We start from the raw sequence: 23,630 nt of genomic DNA on the forward strand, positions 1-23,630 counted from the left end.
GGAGAGTCGCTGACGCAGTCGCAGTCGCTTCTTGCCTTCTGAGAAGGAGGGGTCACGCTGTGTGACCCGGAAGTGTCTCTTTGTTCAGTGGTGGAGAAAGGAGACCACAGAGAGCTGGGGTTTGGACGTGGTTTCTTTGCACTGTCTTCAGTATGCAGCGATTACTCTCTCCGCCCCTGAAGGCCTTGGTGGGGAGCCCGTGTCTCCGGCTCCTTGTTCCTAGGGCGGCGCCTAGAACCCAGGTATTGCACCGCAGAGGACTCGGTCGCGGAATCGTACAGGAGTCGAGAGTCAGGAGAAAGATAACAGATAACCCCACATCACATTCCCGTAGTTCCTTTAAATTCACAGCGCATTTCTTTGTACCCAGAGTTCCTGAGGTAGGATCCGGACCTGCCACTTACTGGCTATATGGTATTAACCAAGTTAAGTAACCTTTCTGTGCCTTAGTTCCTTCCATCTGTGAAATGGGAATAGCAATACCAATACCTACTTCGTACGGTTGTGGTAAGAGTTAACTAATTTCATATACAGCAAGCGTTTAGCACATAGTAAGAGCTCAGTAATTTTTACCTATATATTTGGTTTTTGCTAAAAGTCCCCACGTAGCCAGGTAAGGAACTTATAACCCCATTCCACAGAGAAGGAAATTGACGCTTAATTTAAGTTCACTGAAGTTAGGAAACAGAACACAAATCTTTAGACTCAGGGACAGAGTCAGAAGAGGACGTGCATTCGCTCAACAAATAATTATTGAGTGATTATTATGTCTTGGGAGCTGGGAAGCAAAAGATAAATACCAAGAGGCTCCTGCCCTGGAGGAAAGCACAGTTAATTCATTTGTAATTCATTTGTCAAATCTTTATTAAGGTCTTGTTGTGTAAGGGAACTGTGTTAGGAACAAAAGTGTCAGGAGACAAAGAGCCAGACTGACCAGACACTTCTGTCCTGCAACTCAGCTTAGTGGGAGATGGAAACAAATAAACCTGAAGTACATTATCATGTTTTAAGGGCTGAGATAGGAAAGGTACAGTGTACTGGGGGAATGACCTGTTGCAGACCCAGGAGAATCTAGGAATATTTCCCAGAGGAGGTGGCATCTGAACTGAGATGTATTGTAGATATTCTCAGTAAGGAGGCAGGGAGCATCCCATTCAGCAAGAAAGAAAATAATCCATATCTAGGTGTCAAGTCTGGGGGAAGTATGCAGAGACCAGAAGGGTCATGTAGTGTGGGAATGGATTGGAGTGAGGCAAAACTAGAGCAGAGCCAGTTGTGGGCTGGATGCAGTAATCCAGATAGGAGATGATGATTTACTAGGGCAGAAGCAGTGGAGATGTGGCCATACAGGGTACTCCAGTCTAAACAGAGTGGGATTGTGTTTGAGAACAGTGGACTGAGGCCTTTCCCTCTGTCGCCAGTTGTAATTTGTCTGTCTTGATCCTTAGTGTGGTTGCAGCTGTGGGATCAGGCGCTCCCTGAGGCCAGGGCAGTACAGCACCATCTCTGAAGTAACTTTGCAATCTGGAAGGGGTACAGTGTCCCTTCCCTCAAAAGCTGCTGAGCGGGTGGTAGGTCGATGGCTCCTGGTCTGCAGTGGAACAGTGGCTGGAGCAGTTATTCTTGGTGGAGTGACTAGGTGAGTAATTTGCTTGTAGCGAGTCAGCTCTTTGGGTCATCGGTAGAAGCACAGGATGACCAAGGGGGAAGGGACCTTGGGAATCATCTAGTCTCACTCCCTCATTTTATATATGTAGAAACTGAGGCCTAAAGTGGGACATGTCTGAGGGCTTGCCTGCCATAGAACAGTTTATAGAGTTATTATTGGGAGCCCTTCATAAAGCCTGGTTTAGGTCTTACCTGTTTGCTGTGCATTATTTGTATATATTTTCCCTCTACAAACAGTTTTCAAGTTTGTCTCAAAAATTAAAAAAAAACAGTTTGTTTGAATTAAATGCACATAAACGGATCACAATTGTATTGTATGCCTCTTGGGTCCCTTTAAATCTGTGGATTCTTCTCCCTCCCTCCCCCATTTCATGTAGTTTTTTGTTTTTTTTTTTCTATTAAAGAAATGTAACTGATTGGTCCTATGGAGTTTCCCAGTCTGGATTTTGTTAACTGCATACTTGTGGTGGTGTTTAACATGTCCCAAAATCCCCAGTATTTCCTGTAAACCACTTTTTGCTTGATCAGATTCAGGTTGGGAGCAGGGGCAAAATACTTCACAAGTGATTACGACATTCATAAATATCTGGTGTCCATTAGAGATGCCAACAGCCATTGATGATCATTGCCTAGATCCATGATTTTATTACAGTTGCAAAACTGTAATATTTTATTAGCTCAACTCTAAAGAAAAACTTGCCCTCATCAACAATTTTGTTATTGTAAGGTACAGTTTCTATAAGAAAGGCAGGATAAATACTTGAATCTTCCTCTTAATTTACCATTTTTGAAAGTAATAAGTTGGATTCCAAGCATCCTCCAAAGGTGATCAATAAAGGGTTTGGGTTTTAAGTATTATAAGTTCATAGGTTTAAGTGTATTTGATGTTTCGATCCATTGCCCTGATGATTTGGTCAAATTGTTCCGTCTTTAGTCAATGAGAGCCTCTTCAAATTGCCTCCTGAGTCTTTTGGACAGAATCCTAGTAACTAAATTCTTTCCTTTGTGGATAAGATATTCCAGGTTCATCTTATACATTTGCTGCTTCCGACCTAAATCAGGCTTTCACTTTAGAGACACACACCTTTTGGTGAAAATACCTTCTGGTGTTAATACAGTATGTGTTCCTCAAATTCTCTCCACATTCCCTGTACTCTTATTTCAAAATACCGTATGTTATATAGACTGTTATGGGAAATTGTGACAAATTTAAGTTTTATTAGCTTTAAATTCACTCAAGAGTCTAAACTGTTTTATATCTGCAACAAATCTCTTTTCCCTCTGTAAATAATCCCTCTGTCACTTATTCATTGAGGGCACATTTCTTTGCTCTAAGGGTTGATTTTACCTGTTAAAGAATGCTAGTAAAAGAAAAAAGTAAAAAGAACTGAATTAAAGGATCGATAGAACAAGGAGTAAAGAAATTTGTATCTGATGGCAGCTGTTTCTGGTGAAATTTTAAGCAGTAAGAAGAAAGCAAGGTGTCAAAAAAGAATACACTAAAATGATATGTTTACCTTTAGAGGGGTTAAGTTCAGATCCATTTGGTTCTATAAACCATTTATGAGAAATCCGGCATTGTGTGTGCACGTGTGTGTGTGCATGTATCACACACACTTCTTTCCTATCTTAAGGTTGACAGAGTCTGGCCTTTCAATGGTAGACTGGCATTTGATAAAGGAGATGAAGCCACCTACTAGTCAAGAGGAATGGGAAACAGAATTCCAAAAATATCAGCAATTTCCGGAATTTAAAATGTAAGTATAGGGGCCTCTGGGTGGTTCAGTCAGTTATGCATCTGCCTTCAGCTCAAGTCATGATCCTGGGGTCCTGGGATTGAGCCCCATGTCAGGCCCCCTGCTCAGCAGGGGAGTCTGCTTCTCTCTCTATCCCCACTAATGCTCTCGCTCTTTCTCACTCATTTTCCCTCTCAAATAAATAAATAAAATATTTTTTTAAAAAGTAAGTATAATAGAAAATCAAGTAAATATCCCACGAGGCCCTTTCAATCTTTTGCTTATTTAAACATTTTAGTATGGTGAGATTCCATTGTTTCTCGATATTTGCTTCAGTTAATGTTTAGTGAGCTTCCTACTCTAAACCTCCAGTTCCAAAGTGATCCTGACATCACTGATGAGGAAGAAGGCAGACCTTTCATTTCAAGCTTTGAAACTGAGAATGCTCCTGCATTCTGTCTGGAAATAAAAATCAGGATGTTTCTTCTTTCTATTTTGACTTCCCTTTTCACCCAGCTTGAATCATGATATGACACTGGCTGAGTTCAAGTTCATCTGGTACATGGAGTACTCACACCGAATGTGGGGTCGCCTTGTGGGCCTCGCATACATCCTGCCTGCTGCCTACTTTTGGAGAAAGGGCTGGCTCAGCCATGGCATGAAAGGACGTGTTCTTGCCCTATGTGGGCTAGTCTGCTTCCAGGTAAGATTTATTCAAGTTTGGGAAGCCAGAGATGCTTCCAGGAGCTCCCTCGTTGGGATTGTTTTTAAGGAAGGAATCTGAGTCTGTATAACAGAGTAGAAAAGAGGATGAATTTTAGTGTTACAGGCATGGCCCAGCCCTGTCACTTAGTAGGGTAAGTTCTCTACCTTCTGCAGACAATGCTTTCCTTACCTGTAAATAGGGATAATCTTAGTGCCTACTGGTTAGCTTGTATGACTTAAATAAGATAGATCATGCATATAAAGTAGTTAGTTTAGTGCCTGGAATTAGTAAGCACTCGGTTAATACATTTTTAAGTCACAAGAGGTTCTTTCCTCTCATGGCTCTCTTCCTGGGTTCTTGTCTCTTCTTTTCTGACTTGTCTGCTAGATGGGGAATGGAATCCCTGTGCTAGAATGGCTGAAGAAGCAAATTTGAAGATTCCCACAGTTAAGGGGTTTGCTGAGACTGAGATCCAAAAAAAGGAATATGAGAGAAGGTACATACGAGTATTTGGGTCACAATTAAAGGCCCTCAGAGAGCATCTTAGAGCATTAAAGAAACATCAAAATTTGACCAGGAAGAAGCTAATTGGTTAATTGAGCTCAAAGATAGTAAGAACCTATTGGAATTAAAGAGGGAGATGGAAGAGAAAAAATAGAGACCATAGAAAGAGATAAAGAGACATAATAAAAGTCTAACAATAATTAGGGAAGGGTTGGTTAAACAAAGTGAAAGTTTATTTTGGAATGAAAAAAAACAAAACCAAAACCACCCTAAAGCAGACTCCCAGGGAGGCAGCAATTTGAAGATGGCACATAGGATTATGGGAAGAAGAAAGTGAAGCTGGCAAATCACACTATATACTCCTTTGTCTTCCAATGTCCTATGCAGATGGAATCAAGCTAAGTAGAATCCAGGGTAATCACGAAGGGGGCAAGAGATGCCCTAAAAGATTTCCTGAGGAGATCTATTAGAAGAGATAGGAGAGCTGTGAATCGTATAAGACTGATGATTCACAGACCTGTACCCCTGAAGCAAATAATACATTATGTGTTAATAAAAAAAAAAAAAAAAAAAAAAAGGAAGAAGAGGAGGTAGGTGAACCCTACCTCTCTGACATGCTTCTACTGACTTGGTAGGGCAGTGTTGAAAGGGCTGTATCTTATCTGATACAAGTGAAACAGACATTTGTATGAATTGAAAAAAATTAAAGCAGGGTATCAGAGTAATACGTACCTTGAACTTTTAAGCTTAAACATGTACTTTCATTACTTTTTTTTTTTTTAAACAAAGAACTAAGGCCTGTTCTTTGATTTCTCTGATTGGAGTTTAACTTCCGATCTCTTGCATCCCCATAAACTACCATTTCATTTCATTTTCCTTAAAAGAGAAGTGGGAACTTAGACATTTGCAAAGCCATCTGCCAGCAAAGCCTTACAGACTTTTATGATTCCTCCCCACGCAAGACTTTTTTTTTTCTTTTTAAAGATTTTATTTATTTATTTGACAGACAGAGATCACAAGTAGGCAGAGAGGCTGGCAGGGAGAGAGGAGGAAGCAGGCTCCCTGCTGAGCAGAGAGCCCGATGTGGGGCTGGATCCCAGGACCCTGAGACCATGACTTGAGCCGAAGGCAAAGGCTTTAACCCACTGAGCCACCCAGGTGCCCCAGCGCATGCAAGACTTTTATAATTGTCTATTCCTACTAACTCAACAGTAATTGTTTTTAAGCAGTTATCTTTATCAAAGCTTTTCCAAAACACTAAATCTGGTTTTTATAGAAAAACTCTCCTTTTATTCTTATATTTTACTGACATTTCATTTTACATAATGTTAAATTATATCAAGTATTTTTAAGGTTTTGCTTGTAGATAAGCTTCTGTGTACTTTTCTACATTTGGCTTACACTTTAATAAAATATTAATCTAAACAGTGGTTAAGCATTTATGGTGCTATATGTGAAAATGTGGGTAGGATATGACTCCTGAGGTACTGGGGATATGGGAAGGTATGGAAATGAGAGGTCAGGTGGGGAGTACTCCCGATAACTGACAACTCACTTTCTCACCTAGTATAGTTGAATGGACAGATCCAGCCTTGTTTTATTTGCCTCTTGTGTTTTTGGTTCCAGGGTCTGTTGGGATGGTATATGGTGAAAAGTGGATTAGAAGAAAAACCAGACTCCCATGACATCCCTCGAGTCAGTCAGTACCGCCTCGCTGCCCACCTGGGATCAGCTCTTGTTCTTTACTGTGCCAGCTTATGGACTTCGCTCTCACTGCTGCTACCTCAGCACAAGGTAAAAACGTCAGTCTATATTATTAGTGTATCTGCACAGATGCTGACAAGGTCAGAGGAACAGAAATTCTGCTTCTAATGGGAAATTATCAATCCACACGCACACATTCCTTTAGTAACATCTACCAATTTGCCAGCAATTAGGTATAACCAAAGATGACCGCAACATTGAGCTTCGAGACTCTGGAAGGCTTTGGAACTGCATAGTGAAACGTACCATTATTCTTCTGAGCTGGAGCAATGCATTCAAAGGAAACTTAGTACAGGACCCAAATATCCTGTCAGCATTGCCTACTGGGAAAAGTGAAAACATGAATTTTAGGAATGGTGGGAAGGGGTTGCAACAAGAGCTATCCCCCCCAACCACTTCTGACTCCTAGATGAATGGTGGCTAGCCGTGAGGAAGGCCAGAGTGAGAGCTGTTTCTGGACCTCTGAGGGTATACAAGAGCCATGAGAGTTACTTGTTCTTTGGGTGGGGACCTACCATTCATCAAGTCTGACAAGTCTGCTCTTGTGATCTTGCCTGAAAGTATTTTCCTGTATGCTGATTAAAGGAAAATACTAGTTTTTCTAAAAATGAGTATTATTTTAGGTATTGAAGTTATGGTTGACCTGGATAACCTGTTGATGGAATGAAGTTTGAGATGACAGTAGGACTTTTAAGTAGAATTATCCAATAGGTACTTGGAGCCAGTAGCCTTGATTCCGGTACGGAAGGGAGTTGTGGACTTGGCAGTCATCCCCACAGGGAAGCCAGATGGGGTCAAAACATTGGTACAGTAGACAATCTACATTGGAATAATTCTTATTCTCTTTCAAAGCTGGGCTTCTCAAATGAATTGCCTAATGTGTAACTGTACTTGCTGACAACCCACTCTTTAAATTCTTGTCATCTGGCGTTCCCACCCACTCACCTCTGTATATAGACACCCATGTACATGGCACTCTGTACATGCCTACACATATACCCACACACTCCTAAACATTCTCTGTGGGAAATGGTACTGTGAAAGGTTGCCAATGACTTTTTTAATTATCAACTGTTTTTCTCTTCTTATTTATTCATATTCCACTAATTGCAGAAAGGATTTGAGATGATAGTCAAACATGTAGTGCTGTGCTCTCCAACACAGTATCTAGTCACATGTGGCCATTTAAATTTTAATTAAAATTAAATAAATTTATATTTTAAAAAGCAGTTATTTTCTTAAAGTTTAAAAAAAATTAACTTTTGGGGCACCTGGGTGGCTCAGTCGTTAAGTGTCTGTCTTCGGCTCAGGTTATGATCCCAAGGTCCTAGGATTGAGCCCTGCATCGGGTACCCAGCTCAGCAGGAAGCCTGCTTCTCTCTCACCCACTCCCCTACTGTTCTCTCTTTCACTGTGTCTCCCTTTGTCAAATAAGTAAATAAAATATTAAAAATAAATTAAAAATTTTTTAAATGAAAAAAATTAACTTTTTATTTAATTTTCAGGTGCAGTGGCCTCATTTCAGGTCCTCATTAGGCACGTATTGGCCACTGCAGATAATAGAACATTTCCATCATCATAGAAAGTTCTGTTGGATGGCAACAGATAATTGATAATAATTAATAATTGATTAATTGATTATTTTTAAAGTTCTGATAGATGGTCCTATGGTATCTTAGTAATGATAGCTCACTCTTCATATACTAGATTATAGACCATTGAAGGGCAGCACTCTGACTTAACTCCTTTGTATCTTTATGGTAATCTGTTTATAAAATTCTTAATAATTATTTGTTGATTCACTGATTAGTATCAGAAGTTGGCTATAGTAAAAATAAAACAAAATTTTGATCTTATGAAAACACTAAATGCAAGAATCTCTACCTTTGGGATTTCTTTTTATTTTTTATTTATTTATTTTTTTAAAGATTTTATTTATTTATTTGACAGACAGAAATCATAAGTATCCAGAGAGGCAGGCAGAGAGCCAGGGTGGGGAAGCAGGCTGCTTCCCTGCTGAGCAGAGGGCCTGATGCAGGGCTCTATCCCAGGACCCTGAAATCATGACCCAGAGATCACAAGTAGGCAGAGAGGCAGGCAGAGGGGGCGGGGGAAGCAGGCTCCCTGCTGAGCAGAGAGCCCAATGTGGGGCTTGATCCCTGGACCCTGAGATCATGACCTGAGCCAAAGGCAGAGGCTTAATCCACTGAGCCACCCAGGCCACCAGGTGCCCCATTCTTTTTAAAGATTTATATATTTGAGAGAGAGTGCGCACAGCAGAGAGGAGCAGGAGGGGAGGGAGGGAGACAGAACGCCTCAAGCAGGCTCTGGGCTGAGCATGGAGCCCGACATAGGGCTTGATCTCATGACCTGAGATCACTGCTTGAGCCGAGACCAGGAGTTGGAAGCTAACCAACTATGCCGCCCGGGTGCCCTTCAACTTTAGGGATTTCATACAGTTTTGATTCTGACTATATTTGCTAAACATGAAATATCACAAACAACATGAAAATCTAGTCCTGTGTCTTAAGGCACATCATTTCAACCATGGTGAAGCATTTTTCCCTTGAACAACGCAAATCATTATTGAACAGGTATGTATTGAGTACTTACATACCAAGCCCTGAGCTAGGATTACTTCTCTAAGCAGAACAGATGGCATTTCCTGCCTTCACCAGACTTATAGGATAGCAGGGAAGACAGACAGTAAATGTATAAATGTAGTAAAATATGATGCAGGTTAGACCAGAAAATCTGCTGGGACTGCTTAACCTATTTAGGCCATCAAAGAAGATCTGAGCTCAGATTGTCACTAGGGTTTGGCTTTGGAGATCTTTGCTGTCTCCCTTAGTCCCTACAGTACAGTTTATCGGAATGGTTTTCTTTTCTTTAGTTGCCTGAAACTCGTCAGCTCCTGTGGCTGAGGCGATGTGCTCATGGAACAGCAGGCCTGGTGTTCCTTACCGCACTCTCAGGTAGGACCCTCACATCCCGTGTAGTCTAGTTTTGTTCTCCACTCGGGGGGGGCTCTCGTGCCAAACACTGTCCTTCACACTTGCCTTTCCATACCCATCATCTCCCTTCTCTGTTTTCTGTTTCTCCCTCCCTTCCAAAAACTCTGCTTCCCAGTCATTTGAACACAAATATTGAGCATTTATCTGGATCCAGATTGCCTAGGTTCGAATCCTGGCTTTATGACCTATGAACTCTCTGACCTTGGGCAAGCTGTGTAACCTCCTGAGCCTCACTGATCTCATTTGTAAAATGGGGATGATAGTAATAGTATGAGTGATACACGTGAAATGCTTAGAAAAGTACCTGGCAGGTAGCAAAGGCTAGGTGTAAATCGGAGAAAAGTCCTTTCCTCAAAGGTGGCCTAAGATGAGGAGCTCACTGGGGCAAAGAGACTGATACAGGTCTTTTTCATTCTTTAAATTGCATCTCTACCCTACCTCTCTTGCTCGAGTACTATACCATCAAGTACATTAATCGCTAGCCTCACATGCCTGTCTAAGCTTAATTAAAATTAAATAAAATGTAAAATTTAGTTCGTCAGTCACACTACGCACATTTGAAGTGCTCAGTAGCTACTGTGTTGGCTGGCAGATATAGAACATTTCTATCGTCACAGAAAGTTCTGTTCAGTAGCACTGTTCCAATGAAAACCATCAAACCAGTGATTCACCTCCCTCCATTTTTGATGGAAGAACATGAATTTTGACTTTATATGTGCTATTTTTAAAAACAAGGAATGTGATCTAAACATCCCTGAGTCCTCCTTTGATCATAAATAATGGATCAGTCATCCATTAACTCATGGATACTTTATATGTTTATCCAATATTTAGTTTATAAATGTTTTCACTTCTGTGTTCACTCAACATTTTTTTGAGCACTTGGGGAAGACAGATAATAAACAATGAAAACATACGGCAGATGGTGTTCAGTGCTATGAAAAAAATAAAGCAGGATAAGGGGATAGAGGTGAGTTTGGGCAAGTGCTGTCTTACACAGGATCATTGGGGTGATCTCTTTGATAAGGTGACATTGAGTGGAGATGTGAGGAAATGAAGGAGTAAATTATGCAGGTATCCGAGGGAAGAGCCTTTCCAGAATAGATGGCGTTTGTAGTGGGATAAAGAGGGCATCAAAATCACTAAGGGAGTGTTTCCATCCAATGTGCCTTGCTCTAGAGCTTCTAGTTATGGGAGACATGCAGAATCTTCAGTGGGACAAGGTGAGAATGCACTTGTGTTGTTTTAAGTTCCCGTGGTGATGCTGATGTATAATCTCTGTTTGACAACCCCTTCTGTAGATCTTTTGTCTAACTCTGGGATAATGACTTTTTCTGTGGCAGAACTAGCATTTGAGCTCTTTTCTATCTCATTTTAATAAATACCATTTACCATTTACCTTGGAATATAGGGGCTTTTGTGGCAGGGCTGGATGCTGGGCTTGTGTACAACTCTTTCCCGAAGATGGGAGAATCTTGGATCCCAGAGGATCTCTTTACCTTCTCTCCCATCCTGAAGAATGTTTTTGAGAATCCCACCATGGTGCAGTTTGATCACCGGATTTTGGTGAGTCTGGCTGGTGGTTACCGGCTGCTGAGTCCAGGGAGCCTCTCCCAGGCTTTGGGGTGTCTGAAGCACTGATGGCAACCCTGAGAGGGTAGAATCCCGTGGGCACTAGATTTCCTTTGCTTTTTAGAAGAAATTTCCCACCGATTCTCTGATGGGATGTTTTTGTCCTAATTATCCACACCTGTTCCAGCCAAATTCTGGCTTTGGGGATAATACTGTCTTACTCAAGTTCACATGTGCCTTTTACCATCTGTCAAAGGATAACATCCCTCAATCCTACACACACAAAGGAGAGTGATTTTAGTGGAAATGAGGCTGAGTAGAGAAGAGAGGGCAAAGGCATTGGTTGCTGAACACATAATTGTCAGAGCTGACCCAAAACCCCAGGGAGCTAAGAGCATCATAAATATTTCTCATCTTAATTAAGCTGATATTAAGGGCCTGCTGGGGTCATGTTAAGAGTGGCCTGGTAGCCTGGGCATGATACACTGGAGCAGGGCAAGACTGGCAGCAAGGAGGCCAGCAGGAAGCAGAGGGGCCATTGCAGTAATACAGGTGAGAGTGGTGGGGCTCTAGGCTGCATGGAGGAGCAGGGCTTGAAGAGAATGGTGGATCAGAGAGAGGCTCTAAGGAATAGAAGATTGGGTTATAGGAATGAAGGTAAAGAAGACCCCAAAGTCTGTTCTGTGGCATGCTTAAGACACACCCAGACATGGGACTATTGAAATGAGCATCGGCCTGGAGATGGAGGGTGTTGTCAGATTGAGGTGTGTTGCATGTGATGATTGAAGCACACCCAAAGAGGGGTCCAGAGGCCTCAGATCCCCAAAGGCAACACTGGGGCTTGGGCCAGTTACATTGTTTGGGCTCAGGCCCCTCCAGCAACAACATTTTGTAATAAGTAAAGTCCAGTTGAATTGTCATCATGGACAGCGCTGAAAGGAAAAGTGGATACAGAAAATGATAGAAAAACATTCTCCTTGACATCATGGAAGTGGGGGAGGAGATCCTGTTGCCAGAGTGGGGAATGGAAATGAGACTTGGGCTTGTTTTTAGCCTAGTTGCCAGTACCACTACCTCCTCTACTCACAGCCCAGGAAGGTAATAAGTTTCATGTGCTGGGGTCAGCCCTGCTTTAAAAATACAAGATTAGAGAGGAGGTAAAATGAGGCATTAGGATGCAAAGAGTGATTTCAAAGGTGAGGGCCACACCTGGGAGGGAGGTACCCACTTGAGAAGAGAGAGTGTGTAGAGCAATAGGTACAGAAACTGCTGGTAAAGCCTCAGAGAACACGAGCATTTAAGTGGCAAGCAGAAGAGCATGGAGGAGACCAAGGAGTAATTATAGGAGGAGCCACAGATGGTTCTCTGGGTCTGGGACAAGGAACCCTCAGGGTGACTCATTGGTCCTAGAGGAGAGATGCAGCGGACAAACAGAAAGCAGGAGGGTGGAGCATTTCTTCCTGATTCTTGATGAGAGGGCTTCGTCCCGCAGGGAATCACTTCAGTTACAGCCGTGACAGTGCTCTACTTCCTCTCCCGGAGAATCTCCCTTCCTCGAAGGACTAAGATGGCCGCAGCAACTTTGCTAGCTTTGGCATATACACAGGTACAAACCACTTCCTTTTTGGTCTTAGGGTGACCCCAAAACTAAGTTAAAGAAAGGTGACAGGCTAGGAGAAAATATTTTCAGTATTTATAATATTGATTATCTCTTTATATATCTTCTAATAAATGTTATGTATTATTTATTTTATTTAAGATTTTTATCTTAATAAAGAATACTCAGAAAATAAAATGAGGGTTATCAGTATACACAGTTCTCACAGGAGGAACAATGAGTGGCCAATAAACATGAAAAGGTCTTTAGCCTCACTCGTTACCAGAGAGGAGCAAATTAAAACAATGCTTGCCATTTTGTGCCTGTCAGATTGGGGGAAAATTTTTTTTGAAAAGATAATCAGGCATTGGCATAGGGTTAGGAAAATGGTATACCTTCCTATATTCTTGGTGAGAGCATGAGTTGGTATAGTTTTTTCAGAGGGCAGTTTGACAATAGCTTTTAAAATGTTAAATGTATAATCCATTGGTCCAACAAATTGACTTTCTTAGTGCCTGCCCTAGAAATATTCTAAGGCACAAAGACCTGTGTACAAAGTAATTTTCATGGTAGAATTGCTGTGATAGCAGAAAAACCAGAAACCACCTAAATAAACAACAGTGGTACACACATACTATGTAATACTGTATAGCAGTTTAAAATAATAAGGTCTCAAGACATACATTGTTAAGTGAAAAAAAGCAAGTAACAGAACAACCCCATTTTTTAAAGCACAAAAGTATGTTTCTTTATAAACACAGATACAAAAGTACGAGTGTATGGAAACTGATGACTATCTTTGGGGAGGGTAGCTGGGCTAGGATAAAGGATTATTAAGGAGAATTTTAGGTTTATCTGTTTTGTTTGAATTTCCTCTGTTTTGAGTATACTTACTTGTGAAAATTTAAAAATACGTATTTTTAATGTTTTGATGAGAGAATGTGGAGGTGTATGTATTTGGTTGTCCATGCCCAGTCATGTCAATTCTGAATTTGTGGTTCCTGCTTTTTTTACTGCATTCTCTCCTCTGGAACAGGTGGGCTTGGGCATTAGCACTCTGCTGATGTACGTTCCAACTCCTTTGGCTGCCACTCACCAGTCAGGCTCCCTGGCTCTGCTCAGTGTTGCCCTTTGGCTCATGAGTGAACTCCGAAGAGTCCCAAAATAATTCTCAGAGGATCAGCTTCCTAGGACTGAAATTGCTTTTGAGAGCTCATCAGAGAGCACAGAACTTGGGAGTTTTCCTCTTAAAAGGATGACCTTGGCATACCAAATTGGTCAAGTTATTTAAAATTCTTTGTCTGTTTTTGACAAAGTCACTGGATCAAGAGTGTCATTAAGTATGTTTAACTTAAGAGTCCTTTTAAAAATATTTGTAAATTTGGTTTTCTTGTTGAAAATCATGTTTAATGTACTAGATAAAGAAATATCTGCCTTTGCTGCTTAATAGACTGTCTCAGATTTCTTAATGTTGGCAAACTTTTGATTCTACATGCACCACTTCATCTCCTTGACCTCCTGAGTCCTGAATTATGTCTAAGTAGAAGTTCTTTATGATCTCGACTTCACTTCCATCAGGTAAAGATTCAAAGGGAAGGACTGGCACACACCCTAAAGTAGCCAGAGAGCCTTCGGCAGGAAATAGTGTCTTCTGGTATCCTGATTTTCACAATGGGGAAAGGGTGCAATCTGACAAGCTTAATGTCTGTATGTAGAAAAATGGCTTATAAGTACTTAGAAAAGGAGAAAATCACTGGTAACCCACTTTGACTCATCAAGCACTAACCTAGTTCTTTTGATTGTGCTGTTACATCGCTAGGTTAGATGAATAGAATACCTAGTATGAGTCAGTTCCTGAAAGCGTTTCCAAACAGCCTCATGGATAAAGTATGATCTTGATGGTATATGAAGTACATGGACATCTATTCAGATACGTAAACAAATTTTTGTTTAATTAATTGTTGTAATTTTAGTCTTTTGGTCTCTTGCTATTTCACAGGACTCTGTCTTATTCAACTTTTTTTTTATCAAGTTATTTTTATTTATTTTTATTTTTTGTAAACATATATTTTTATCCCCAGGGGTACAGGTCTGTGAATCGCCAGGTTTACACACTTCACAGCATTCACCATAGCACATACCCTCCCCAATGTCCATGACCCCACCCCCCCTCCCAGCTCCCCTCCCCCCCTCCCAGCTCCCCTCCCCCCATCAACCCTCGGTTTGTTTTGTGAGATTAAGAGTCACTTATGGTTTGTCTCCCTCCCAATCCCATCTTGTTTCATTTACTCTTCTCTTACCCCCTTAACCCCCCATGTTGCATCTCCTCTCCCTCATATCAGGGAGATCATATGATAGTTGTCTTTCTCTGATTGACTTATTTCACTAAGCATGATACCCTCTAGTTCCATCCACGTCATCGCAAATGGCAAGATTTCATTTCTTTTGACGGCTGCATAGTATTCCATTGTGTATATATACCACATCTTCTTTATCCATTCATCTGTTGATGGACATCTAGGTTCTTTCCCTAGTTTGGCTATTGTGGACATTGCTGCTATAAACATTCGGGTACACATGCCCCTTCGGATCACTAGGTTTGTATCTTTAGGTTAAATACCCAGTAGTGCAATTGCTGGGTCATAGGGTAGTTCTATTTTCAACATTTTGAGGAACCTCCATGCTGTTTTCCAGAGTGGTTGTACCAGCTTGCATTCCCACCAACAGTGTAGGAGTGTTCCCCTTTCTCCGCATCCTCGCCAGCATCTGTCATTTCCTGACTTGTTAATTTTAGCCATTTTGACTGGTGTGAGGTGATATCTCATTGTGGTTTTGATTTGTATTTCCCTGATGCCGAGTGATACGGAGCACTTTTTCATGTGTCTTTTGGCCATCTGGATGTCTTCTTTGCAACTTTTTTTTTTTTTTAAAGATTTTATTTATCTAATAGAGATCACAAGCAAGCAGAGAGGCAGACAGAGAGAGCAGGGGGAAGCAGGCTGCCTGCTGAGCAGAGAGCCTGATGCGGGGTTCGATCCCAGGACCCTGGGATCATGACCTGACCTGAAGGCAGAGGCTTTAACCCACTGAGCCACCCAGGTGCCCCTCAACTTTATTTTTTTAAATTGGTGATTTGGATAAAGGCATCACAAAGATCAAATTTGAGGATGGAACAACCCAGCATTGCTAATGTAATATAGATGACAGTCTCACAACTCAAAACAGTTCCACGGTGGTACCAGCAAGATGAAATTAAACATTATAAATGTAACATCCTCATTTTAATTAAATAGGTTGTATAAGTTTGAGGTGGAGAAACCTGGCATCATATCATTTCATATAAAAAAGATAGGGATTTCAGTTGGCCACAGGCTCAACATGCACCAACGTTGTGATGACGCTGATAAAAAAAAATCAGTGGTGTTACAGATTTCATCAATGGAGGTGTCACAGCCACACTCAGAATACCTCCATGCAAGTGCTGTGTTTCATCATGGGTACCACATTTAAGGAAGTCACGGACCACTAAATATGTATCCAGAGGAAGGGACCAGGATGGTGAGGACTCCAGAACCCTATACCCCACAGGGAAGACTTGAAGGAACTAGGGGTATTTAGCTGGAGGAGAACATTTGGAGAGAGCAAGATTCCTGTCCTTCAGAAGTTGAAGCTCTTTCATGCAAAAGGAATGAGCTTCCTTATGCGCGGAGCTGGGAGCAGTGGGTAAAAAAAACAGAAAGCTAGTTTCTTGTTTTGTACAAGGCAAGAGTTGGATCAAAACAAACACCCACTAGGGTATGGCTGGTGAAGACTGTGGCAAAGTGGAGAGCAGGTGCCCCAGGTAAGGGGTTAAACCATTGCTGGGCTCTGGCCTGTTGCTGCTGTATAGATCAAGTTGTCAGATCTGATTTTTTTTTTAAAGAAACAGAACATCTAGATTTTTATGTGAAAGCTCTTGTGGGTTAGCAACTAATTTCAGGGTTTTTAGAACATGATGCAGGCTAAACCTATCTGAGAGCCATAAATAGCCTAATGTTTGCCCATTTATAATCTCAATTAGATGATCTCCGTTCCCTTTCAAGTCCAACATTCTGTGAGTTTCATTGTGACCTACAGTTACCATGTTCAAGCAGTTCTTAGCAAAACAGAAGTTAGATTTTGTCTTTGATTTAAAAAAAAAAAAAATAGCAGATCCTGGGGCTTATGCTATTGTTAGAAGTAGTTTCTTTTTTCACATTAGAATTTTTGAAAATCTTGAGCCCAAGCCTCACCCAAGACTAATTAAATCATGATCTCTGGAAGCAGTAATAGATATATTTTAAATTCCCTAGGTCATTTCAGCATGCAGGCAATTGGGCACCACTGGTCTAGGCCCTAATAGCGTAGGCACCTTAGAAAGTTTTGACTGGCTTATTGCCATCCCCTCCAAATTTCTACCCACCCCCATCTCATTTAATCTGATCCTACTAGTGTGTTCACTGGTTATCACCACCTCTTCTAGATAGAATTCTTTAGAGAAAGGAAACTGGTGACTGGGGCAGGTTCTTATTCATCATCACATGATTCTGCAGACTGAGGTTGTCCTTAGTTAATAACTGAGTCAGCAGAGAGCAGTCTGACCCAACCCCAAAAGCCATATGCTAGGACTTCTACAGTTCCCTCCAACAAAGTGGCAAAGAGTAAGTTCAAGTTCCAAATGTTTTACTTCATTTTTCTTTTATTACAAATAGGTAAGTCTGGAAAAACAGATTTTGATTGCATTTAGCTATGTAACTGTAGTGTGCCTATCTATGAGCTCTTGGTGAATGGAGATTATCTGAATTATTATGTTTGCATTATTCCCAGCTTTAGACATAGACCAAATACTGCATGAGTGAATGGAAAATGAACAATTACAGACGGAGGTCCCAGATACTTCCTTCAAAATAAGTCATCATATATCTAGAAGATTAAATGAATTTCCCTTAATATTTTTAAGTCTGTCAATAATTCTGTCAGTTTTTAAAACATCAAAGGAAATTAAAACACCTGGCTTTTTTAATCAGTCCAGAATTTTTTATCTTTAACTTACACTGACAAATGTTGTCCATTGTAGAAGAGGTATTGATTAGCTATTGCCTAGAGTGATGCTCATGATGTCAGGATAACCAGCCGATCTATAGCATTCCTTCCAGTTCTGGAATGAATGGTGGGTTCCATATTGGCCAATGTAACACATATACCCATGTCCCAGCATGAGGGACAATGCATCTCTCTCTAATACGCCTTGCACTTTTGTACGACACTGGCTTAACAGTATTTAACAGAATTTTAAGAACTATTGAGCAAAATTACTTAATGTGAAGCATTAGAAAAACATACAGTCTTAGCAACCCCCCAAAGTGATGCAGTACAGGCAGCCTTTGGTTTCTTTGAAGCAAGAAGGGACTCTCTGGCTGTGGGTCACAATAAATGCCTCGCAACACTGCAGAGTTCATTGTTGAAGGCAGAAGTGATGGAGGAGACAAGGCATACACATCAGGGCTTCCACAAAAGGAGAACCATGGAATGAGAATTTCAAACACAACGTAATGACAGCAATACCAAAAATCAGAGTGTTCGTCTAGGATCCTTGCCTGCAGAGAAAATTGTGAAGCTAATAAGGTACAGAGCCTGCACCACTACCAGTTTTAACAGGCCAAACTCAGGAACATCCTCTGCAGGAGGGGCTCCTCGGGAAAGCAGCAGGGCTACCTTAATACTGGAGAAACAGAGTGGTAGACCGCCAGGGGGGCTGTGAGCCCAGGTACTACGTAAAAAGGAGAGGCTCAGGAGCTGACATGTCCCCAGGCTTGCCTGAAATCAGCATGCATGGTTATAAACATCCTGTGACTCAGAAACGTTTTTCGACTTTGGTTTTTATAAAAATGGCAGGCCATGACCGAATACACTTTTAAAGTAAAAAGTCCTTATAGTATAAGTAATGACTTGATTTTACAAATAAAAGGCTCTTCTTAGTGCTCAGACTTTCAGAGAAACAAAATGATCAACAAATGTTGACCTCCTCTGTCCCTCTAATAATGGCACTGACAAACTGGAAATAATGAATTAGAGTAAATGGGAAGCACTTATGTAATAATACACAGGAAATCTGTTAGTATATAATAAAAGAGTCCTTGTTTTTTAACAAGTATTTTTTGTTAACACCAACCAAATCCTCGCATGTGGCCCTAGTGGCCAGACTCTGAAACTACACATGACCTAAGCCGCTCATCTGGGAGAATCTGAAGGATCTGTGGCTAATCTACCTTAATTCTTGATCCCAAATGAAGGGACATCACATACCACAGCATACAGGGAAATTAGATACTAGTTCTGAATTAGTATGAAAAGAAGTTTAAAGACAGCAGAAAGGAACAGCATTTTATTTCTGTAAGGGAGTCTGAGACCTGCCCAAGAATTACAGCCAAGTTCATTAATGAGGTAGATCTGATTGGCATTTACACCTTAAATAATATCAATTCTAACCATCAGATGAATTGCTTAGTTGCTGTGGTTAAGAAAATTGTACAAAATTAAGCAAATTGTTTAAAAGAAACATCTAAAATGTAAAAGTATTAAAAGAAATATAGAAGGTAGAATAAATGTAGTCGCAACTTAGTGCTATTTCTAATGAAGTATTTTTTTTTTAAGATTTTATTTATTTATTTGACAGACAGAGATCACAAGTAGGCAGAGAGGCAGGCAAGGAGTGGGGGGAGCAGGCTCCCTGCTGAGCAGAGAGCCCGATGAGGGGCTCAATCCCAGGACCCCAGGATTATGACCTGAACCGAAGGTAGAGGCTTAACCAACTGAGCCACCCACGTGCCCCTCTAATGAAGTATTTCTTTCATATTTTATTTCTGAATGTGAGCAAAGCAATCACACATGAAGATCAGAAGCAATTCTAAAGATTGGGCCTGGCTACTTGCAGTCAGCTCTATTATAAAGAATAGATTCTGTTGAAATACACAATCTTACAGGAAGATTCTCTCAATGAGAATTTCATTGCAGCTGTCAAAGGTATGTATCCGTAGTTCAGAAAACAGAGAAAACAGAATCCAGGAGGCCACTCACTGTAACTTTGCACATATTAGCAGTGCTCTGGGCCTCAATTTCATCATCCATAAAACCAAGGCGGTTAACAGAAGACCTCTAAAATCCCAGTTGTAGAAATCTCATCTTCTGAAATTTACATATAATGATTGCTGTTGGAAATTCCATTCCCATCAACCTTAATGTCAGGGACAATGGATAAAGTAGGAGATGACCACTGGCTCCCTTGGGCAACCTGGCCTTTCAAAACAAAAACCAAAATCCACTTCCTAAAACTCTATCACTTTCCTCCATTCTCCCTCACCTTTAAGCTCCTTAGGCCAATGGTTAGTCCTTAGTTCCTCTGGAACCAGCCTCAGAGCATCTTGTCTAGCCACCTTGTTTTACAGATGAGAAATGAGCCAGAGAGGGTAAGTGACTTGCCTGGAATACCAGAGCTAGTCAACGACAAAGCCAGGACAAGAAACCAAGTCTACTGTTCCTGATGCCAGTCTTCTTTCCCCTACGTCATACCACCCACTTGTCTTTCACTGCTGACAAGAAGCAAAACAAAAGCATAGGAATAGGGGTGGGAGAGCAACTATTTAGATGATACCAGTGAGAAGCTGAAGTTATGGAACTGGAGGGGATTATGCAAAATGAAATAAGTCAAGCAGAGAAAGACAATTATATGGTTTCACTTCTATGTCGAACATAAAGAATAGCATGGAGGTCATTAGAAGGAAAGGAAAAATGAAGGGTGGGAAATCAGAGGGGAAGATGAGGGGGAGGAGTCAAGATGGCGGAGAAGTAGCAGGCTGAGACTACTTCAGATAGCGGGAGATCAGCTAGATAGCTTATCTAAAGTTTGCAAACACCTACAAATCCAACAGGAGATCGAAGAGAAGAAGAACAGCAATTCTAGAAACAGAAAATCAACCACTTTCTGAAAGGTGGGACTGGCGGAGAAGTGAATCCAAAGCGACGGGAAGTTAGACCGCGGGGGGAGGGGCCGGCTCCCGGCAAGCGGCGGAGCAACGGAGCACAAAATCAGGACTTTTCAGTCTGTTCCGCTGAGGGACATCGCTCCAGAGGCTTAACCGGGGTGAAGCGCACGCAGGGTCAGCGTGGCCTCAGGTCCCCCAGGGTCACAGAAGGATCGGGGGTGTCTGAGTGTCGCAGAGCTTACAGGTATTAGAACGGGGAAGCCGGCTACAGAGACGAGCCGAGGAGTGAGCTCTAAGCTCGGGTTTACCTTGAACCGCTCGCAGGCTCGGTCAGCTCGGAGAGCGGCTGGAGGCCAGGGTGACGGGAGCAATTGGGCGCTGTTCTCTGAGGGCGCACTGAGGAGTGGGGCCCCGGGCTCTCGGCTCCTCCGGGCCGGAGACTGGGAGGCCGCCATCTTCATTCCCGTCCTCCGGAACTCTACCGAGAGCGCTCAGGGAACAAAAGCTCCCGAAAGCAAACCCAAGCGGATTACTCAGCCCAGCCCCTGATAAGGGCAGTGCAACTCCGCCTGGGGCAAAGACACTTGAGAATCACTACAACAGGCCCCTCCCCCAGAAGATCAACAAGGAACCCAGCCAGGACCAAGTTCACCTACCAAGGAGTGCAGTTTCAATACCAAGGAGAGCCGCGGGATTCCAGAGGAGGAGAAAGCAAAGCACAGAACTCATGGCTTTCTCCCCATGATTCTTTAGCCTTGCAGTTAATTTAATTTTTTTTTCTTTTTCAATTTTTTTTCTTCTTCTGCTAAATTTTTTTAACTTCTACCCTTTTCTTTTTTAACGTTTTTTAACTAGTTTATCTAATATATATATATATGTATATATATATATTTTTTCCTTTTTATATTTTTTCATTATCGGTTTTCTTTTTTTATTTGTTTCTTTTTTCTTTTTTTTTTTCTTTTTTTCTTTCTGAACCTCTTTATATCCCCTTCCCCCCACCGCCTCACAATTTGGGATCTCTTCTGATTTGGCTAAAGCATATTTTCCTGGGGTTGTTGCCACCCTTTTAGTATTTTACTTGTTCCTTCATATACTCTTATTTGGACAAAATGACAAGGCGGAAAAATTCACCACAAAAAAAAAAAAGAACAAGAGGCAGTACCAAAGGCTAGGGACCTAATCAATACAGACATTGGTAATATGTCAGATCTAGAGTTCAGAATGACAATTCTCAAGGTTCTAGCCGGGCTCGAAAAAGGCATGGAAGATATTAGAGAAACCCTCTCGGGAGATATAAAAGCCCTTTCTGGAGAAATAAAAGAACTAAAATCTAATCAAGTTGAAATTAAAAAAGCTATTAATGAGGTGCAATCAAAAATGGAGGCTCTCACTGCTAGGATAAATGAGGCAGAAGAAAGAATTAGCGATATAGAAGACCAAATGACAGAGAATAAAGAAGCTGAGCAAAAGAGGGACAAACAGCTACTGGACCACGAGGGCAGAATTCGAGAGATAAGTGACACCATAAGACGAAACAACATTAGAATAATTGGGATTCCAGAAGAAGAAGAAAGAGAGAGGGGAACAGAAGGTATATTGGAGAGAATTATTGGAGAGAATTTCCCCAATATGGCAAAGGGAAAAAAGCATCAAAATCCAGGAGGTTCAGAGAACCCCCCTCAAAATCAATAAGAATAGGTCCACACCCCGTCACCTAATAGTCAAATTTACAAGTCTTAGTGACAAAGAGAAAATCCTGAAAGCAGCCCGGGAAAAGAAGTCTGTAACATACAATGGTAAAAATATCAGAGGGGAAGATGAACCATGAGAGACTATGAACTCCGGGAAACAAACTGAGGGTTTCAGAGGGGAGGGGATGGGGGGATGGGTTAGCCCGGTGATGGGTATGAAGGAGGGCACGTACTGCATGGAGCACTGTTATACGTAAACAATGAATCATGGAAAACTACATCTAAAGCTAACGAAGTGCTGTTTGGTGACTAACATTAAGAAAAGAAAAAAAAAGAAATAGAAGTTATTTTATTTCAAAAATGTAAATATGGATGTGAAGGCATCATGCTCCCTGATTTCAAACTTTATTACAAAGCTATAGTAACTAAAACAGTATGGAATTGGCATAAAAACAGACAACATAGATCAACAGAACAAAACAGAAAGCCCAGAAATAAACCCTTGCATTTATGATCCATGAATTTACAACAAAGGAGGCAAGAATATGCAGTGGGGAAAAGACAGTCTCTTCAATAAATGGTGTTGGGAAAACTGAAGAACCACATGGAAAAGAATGAAACTAGACCACTATCTTACACCATACACAAAAATTAACTCAAAATGGATTAAAAACTTGAATATAAGACCAGAAGCTATGAAACTCCTAGAAGAAAACATAGGCAATAAACTTCCTGACGTCACTCTTGGCTATATTTTTTTTAGATCTGACTCCAATGGCAACGGCAATAAAAACCAAAATAAACAAATGAAATTGTATCAAACTAAAAAGCTTCTGTACAGCAAAGGAAACCATCAACAAAATAAAAAGGCAACGTACTGAATGGGAGAAGATATTCACAAATCACTAATCTGGTAAAGGGTTAAATATCCAAATTATAAAAAGAACTATATAACTCAATCTAATTTAAAATCTAATTTAAAAATGGGCAGAGAACCTAAACAGATACTTTTCTAAAGACATACAGACGGCCCACAGGCACATGAAAAGATGCTCTCAACATCAGTAACTACCAGAGAGATGTATCTCAAAACCATGAGATATATCATCTCACATCTGTCAGGATGGCTATTAACAAAAAGATAAGAAATAACAAATATTGGTGAGGATGTAGAGAAAAGGGAACTATTGTGTACTATTGTGAATATAAATTGGTGCAGCCATAATGGAAGACAGTATGGCGGTCCCTCAAAAAACTAAAAACGTAACTACCATGTGGCCCAGCAAGTCTACTTCCAGGTATTTATCTGAAGAAGATGAAAGCACTAATTCAAAAAGGCATATGCACCCCTATGTTCACTGCAGCATTATTCACA

The 23,630-nt window shown here is 41.1% G+C and overlaps 1 protein-coding gene across 3 annotated transcripts in view; it reads left to right on the forward strand.

The window, feature by feature from the left end:
- Positions 1-39: 39 nt before the first annotated feature.
- The window catches only part of LOC116882221 (cytochrome c oxidase assembly protein COX15 homolog), a 30,508-nt gene continuing 6,917 nt past the window's right edge, over positions 40-23,630 (forward strand). The window contains exons 1-9 of one of the 3 annotated variants that reach the window (XM_032882491.1): positions 43-242; positions 1,449-1,639; positions 3,303-3,425; positions 3,921-4,107; positions 6,241-6,408; positions 9,272-9,353; positions 10,804-10,958; positions 12,457-12,570; positions 13,598-14,010. In XM_032882491.1, the coding sequence (XP_032738382.1) occupies positions 153-242; positions 1,449-1,639; positions 3,303-3,425; positions 3,921-4,107; positions 6,241-6,408; positions 9,272-9,353; positions 10,804-10,958; positions 12,457-12,570; positions 13,598-13,729 (1,242 nt within the window). In that variant the 5' untranslated portion in view covers positions 43-152 and the 3' untranslated portion in view covers positions 13,730-14,010. Of the gene's footprint in view, positions 243-1,448; positions 1,640-3,302; positions 3,426-3,920; positions 4,108-6,240; positions 6,409-9,271; positions 9,354-10,803; positions 10,959-12,456; positions 12,571-13,597; positions 14,011-23,630 lie in introns of those variants that run through there. The other 2 variants (XM_032882499.1, XM_032882510.1) reach the window with 2 other exon arrangements.

This window comes from Lontra canadensis, unplaced genomic scaffold (assembly GCF_010015895.1).
Source record: "Lontra canadensis isolate GAN:19392208 unplaced genomic scaffold, GSC_riverotter_1.0 scaffold3, whole genome shotgun sequence".
Taxonomy (NCBI): domain Eukaryota; kingdom Metazoa; phylum Chordata; class Mammalia; order Carnivora; family Mustelidae; genus Lontra; species Lontra canadensis.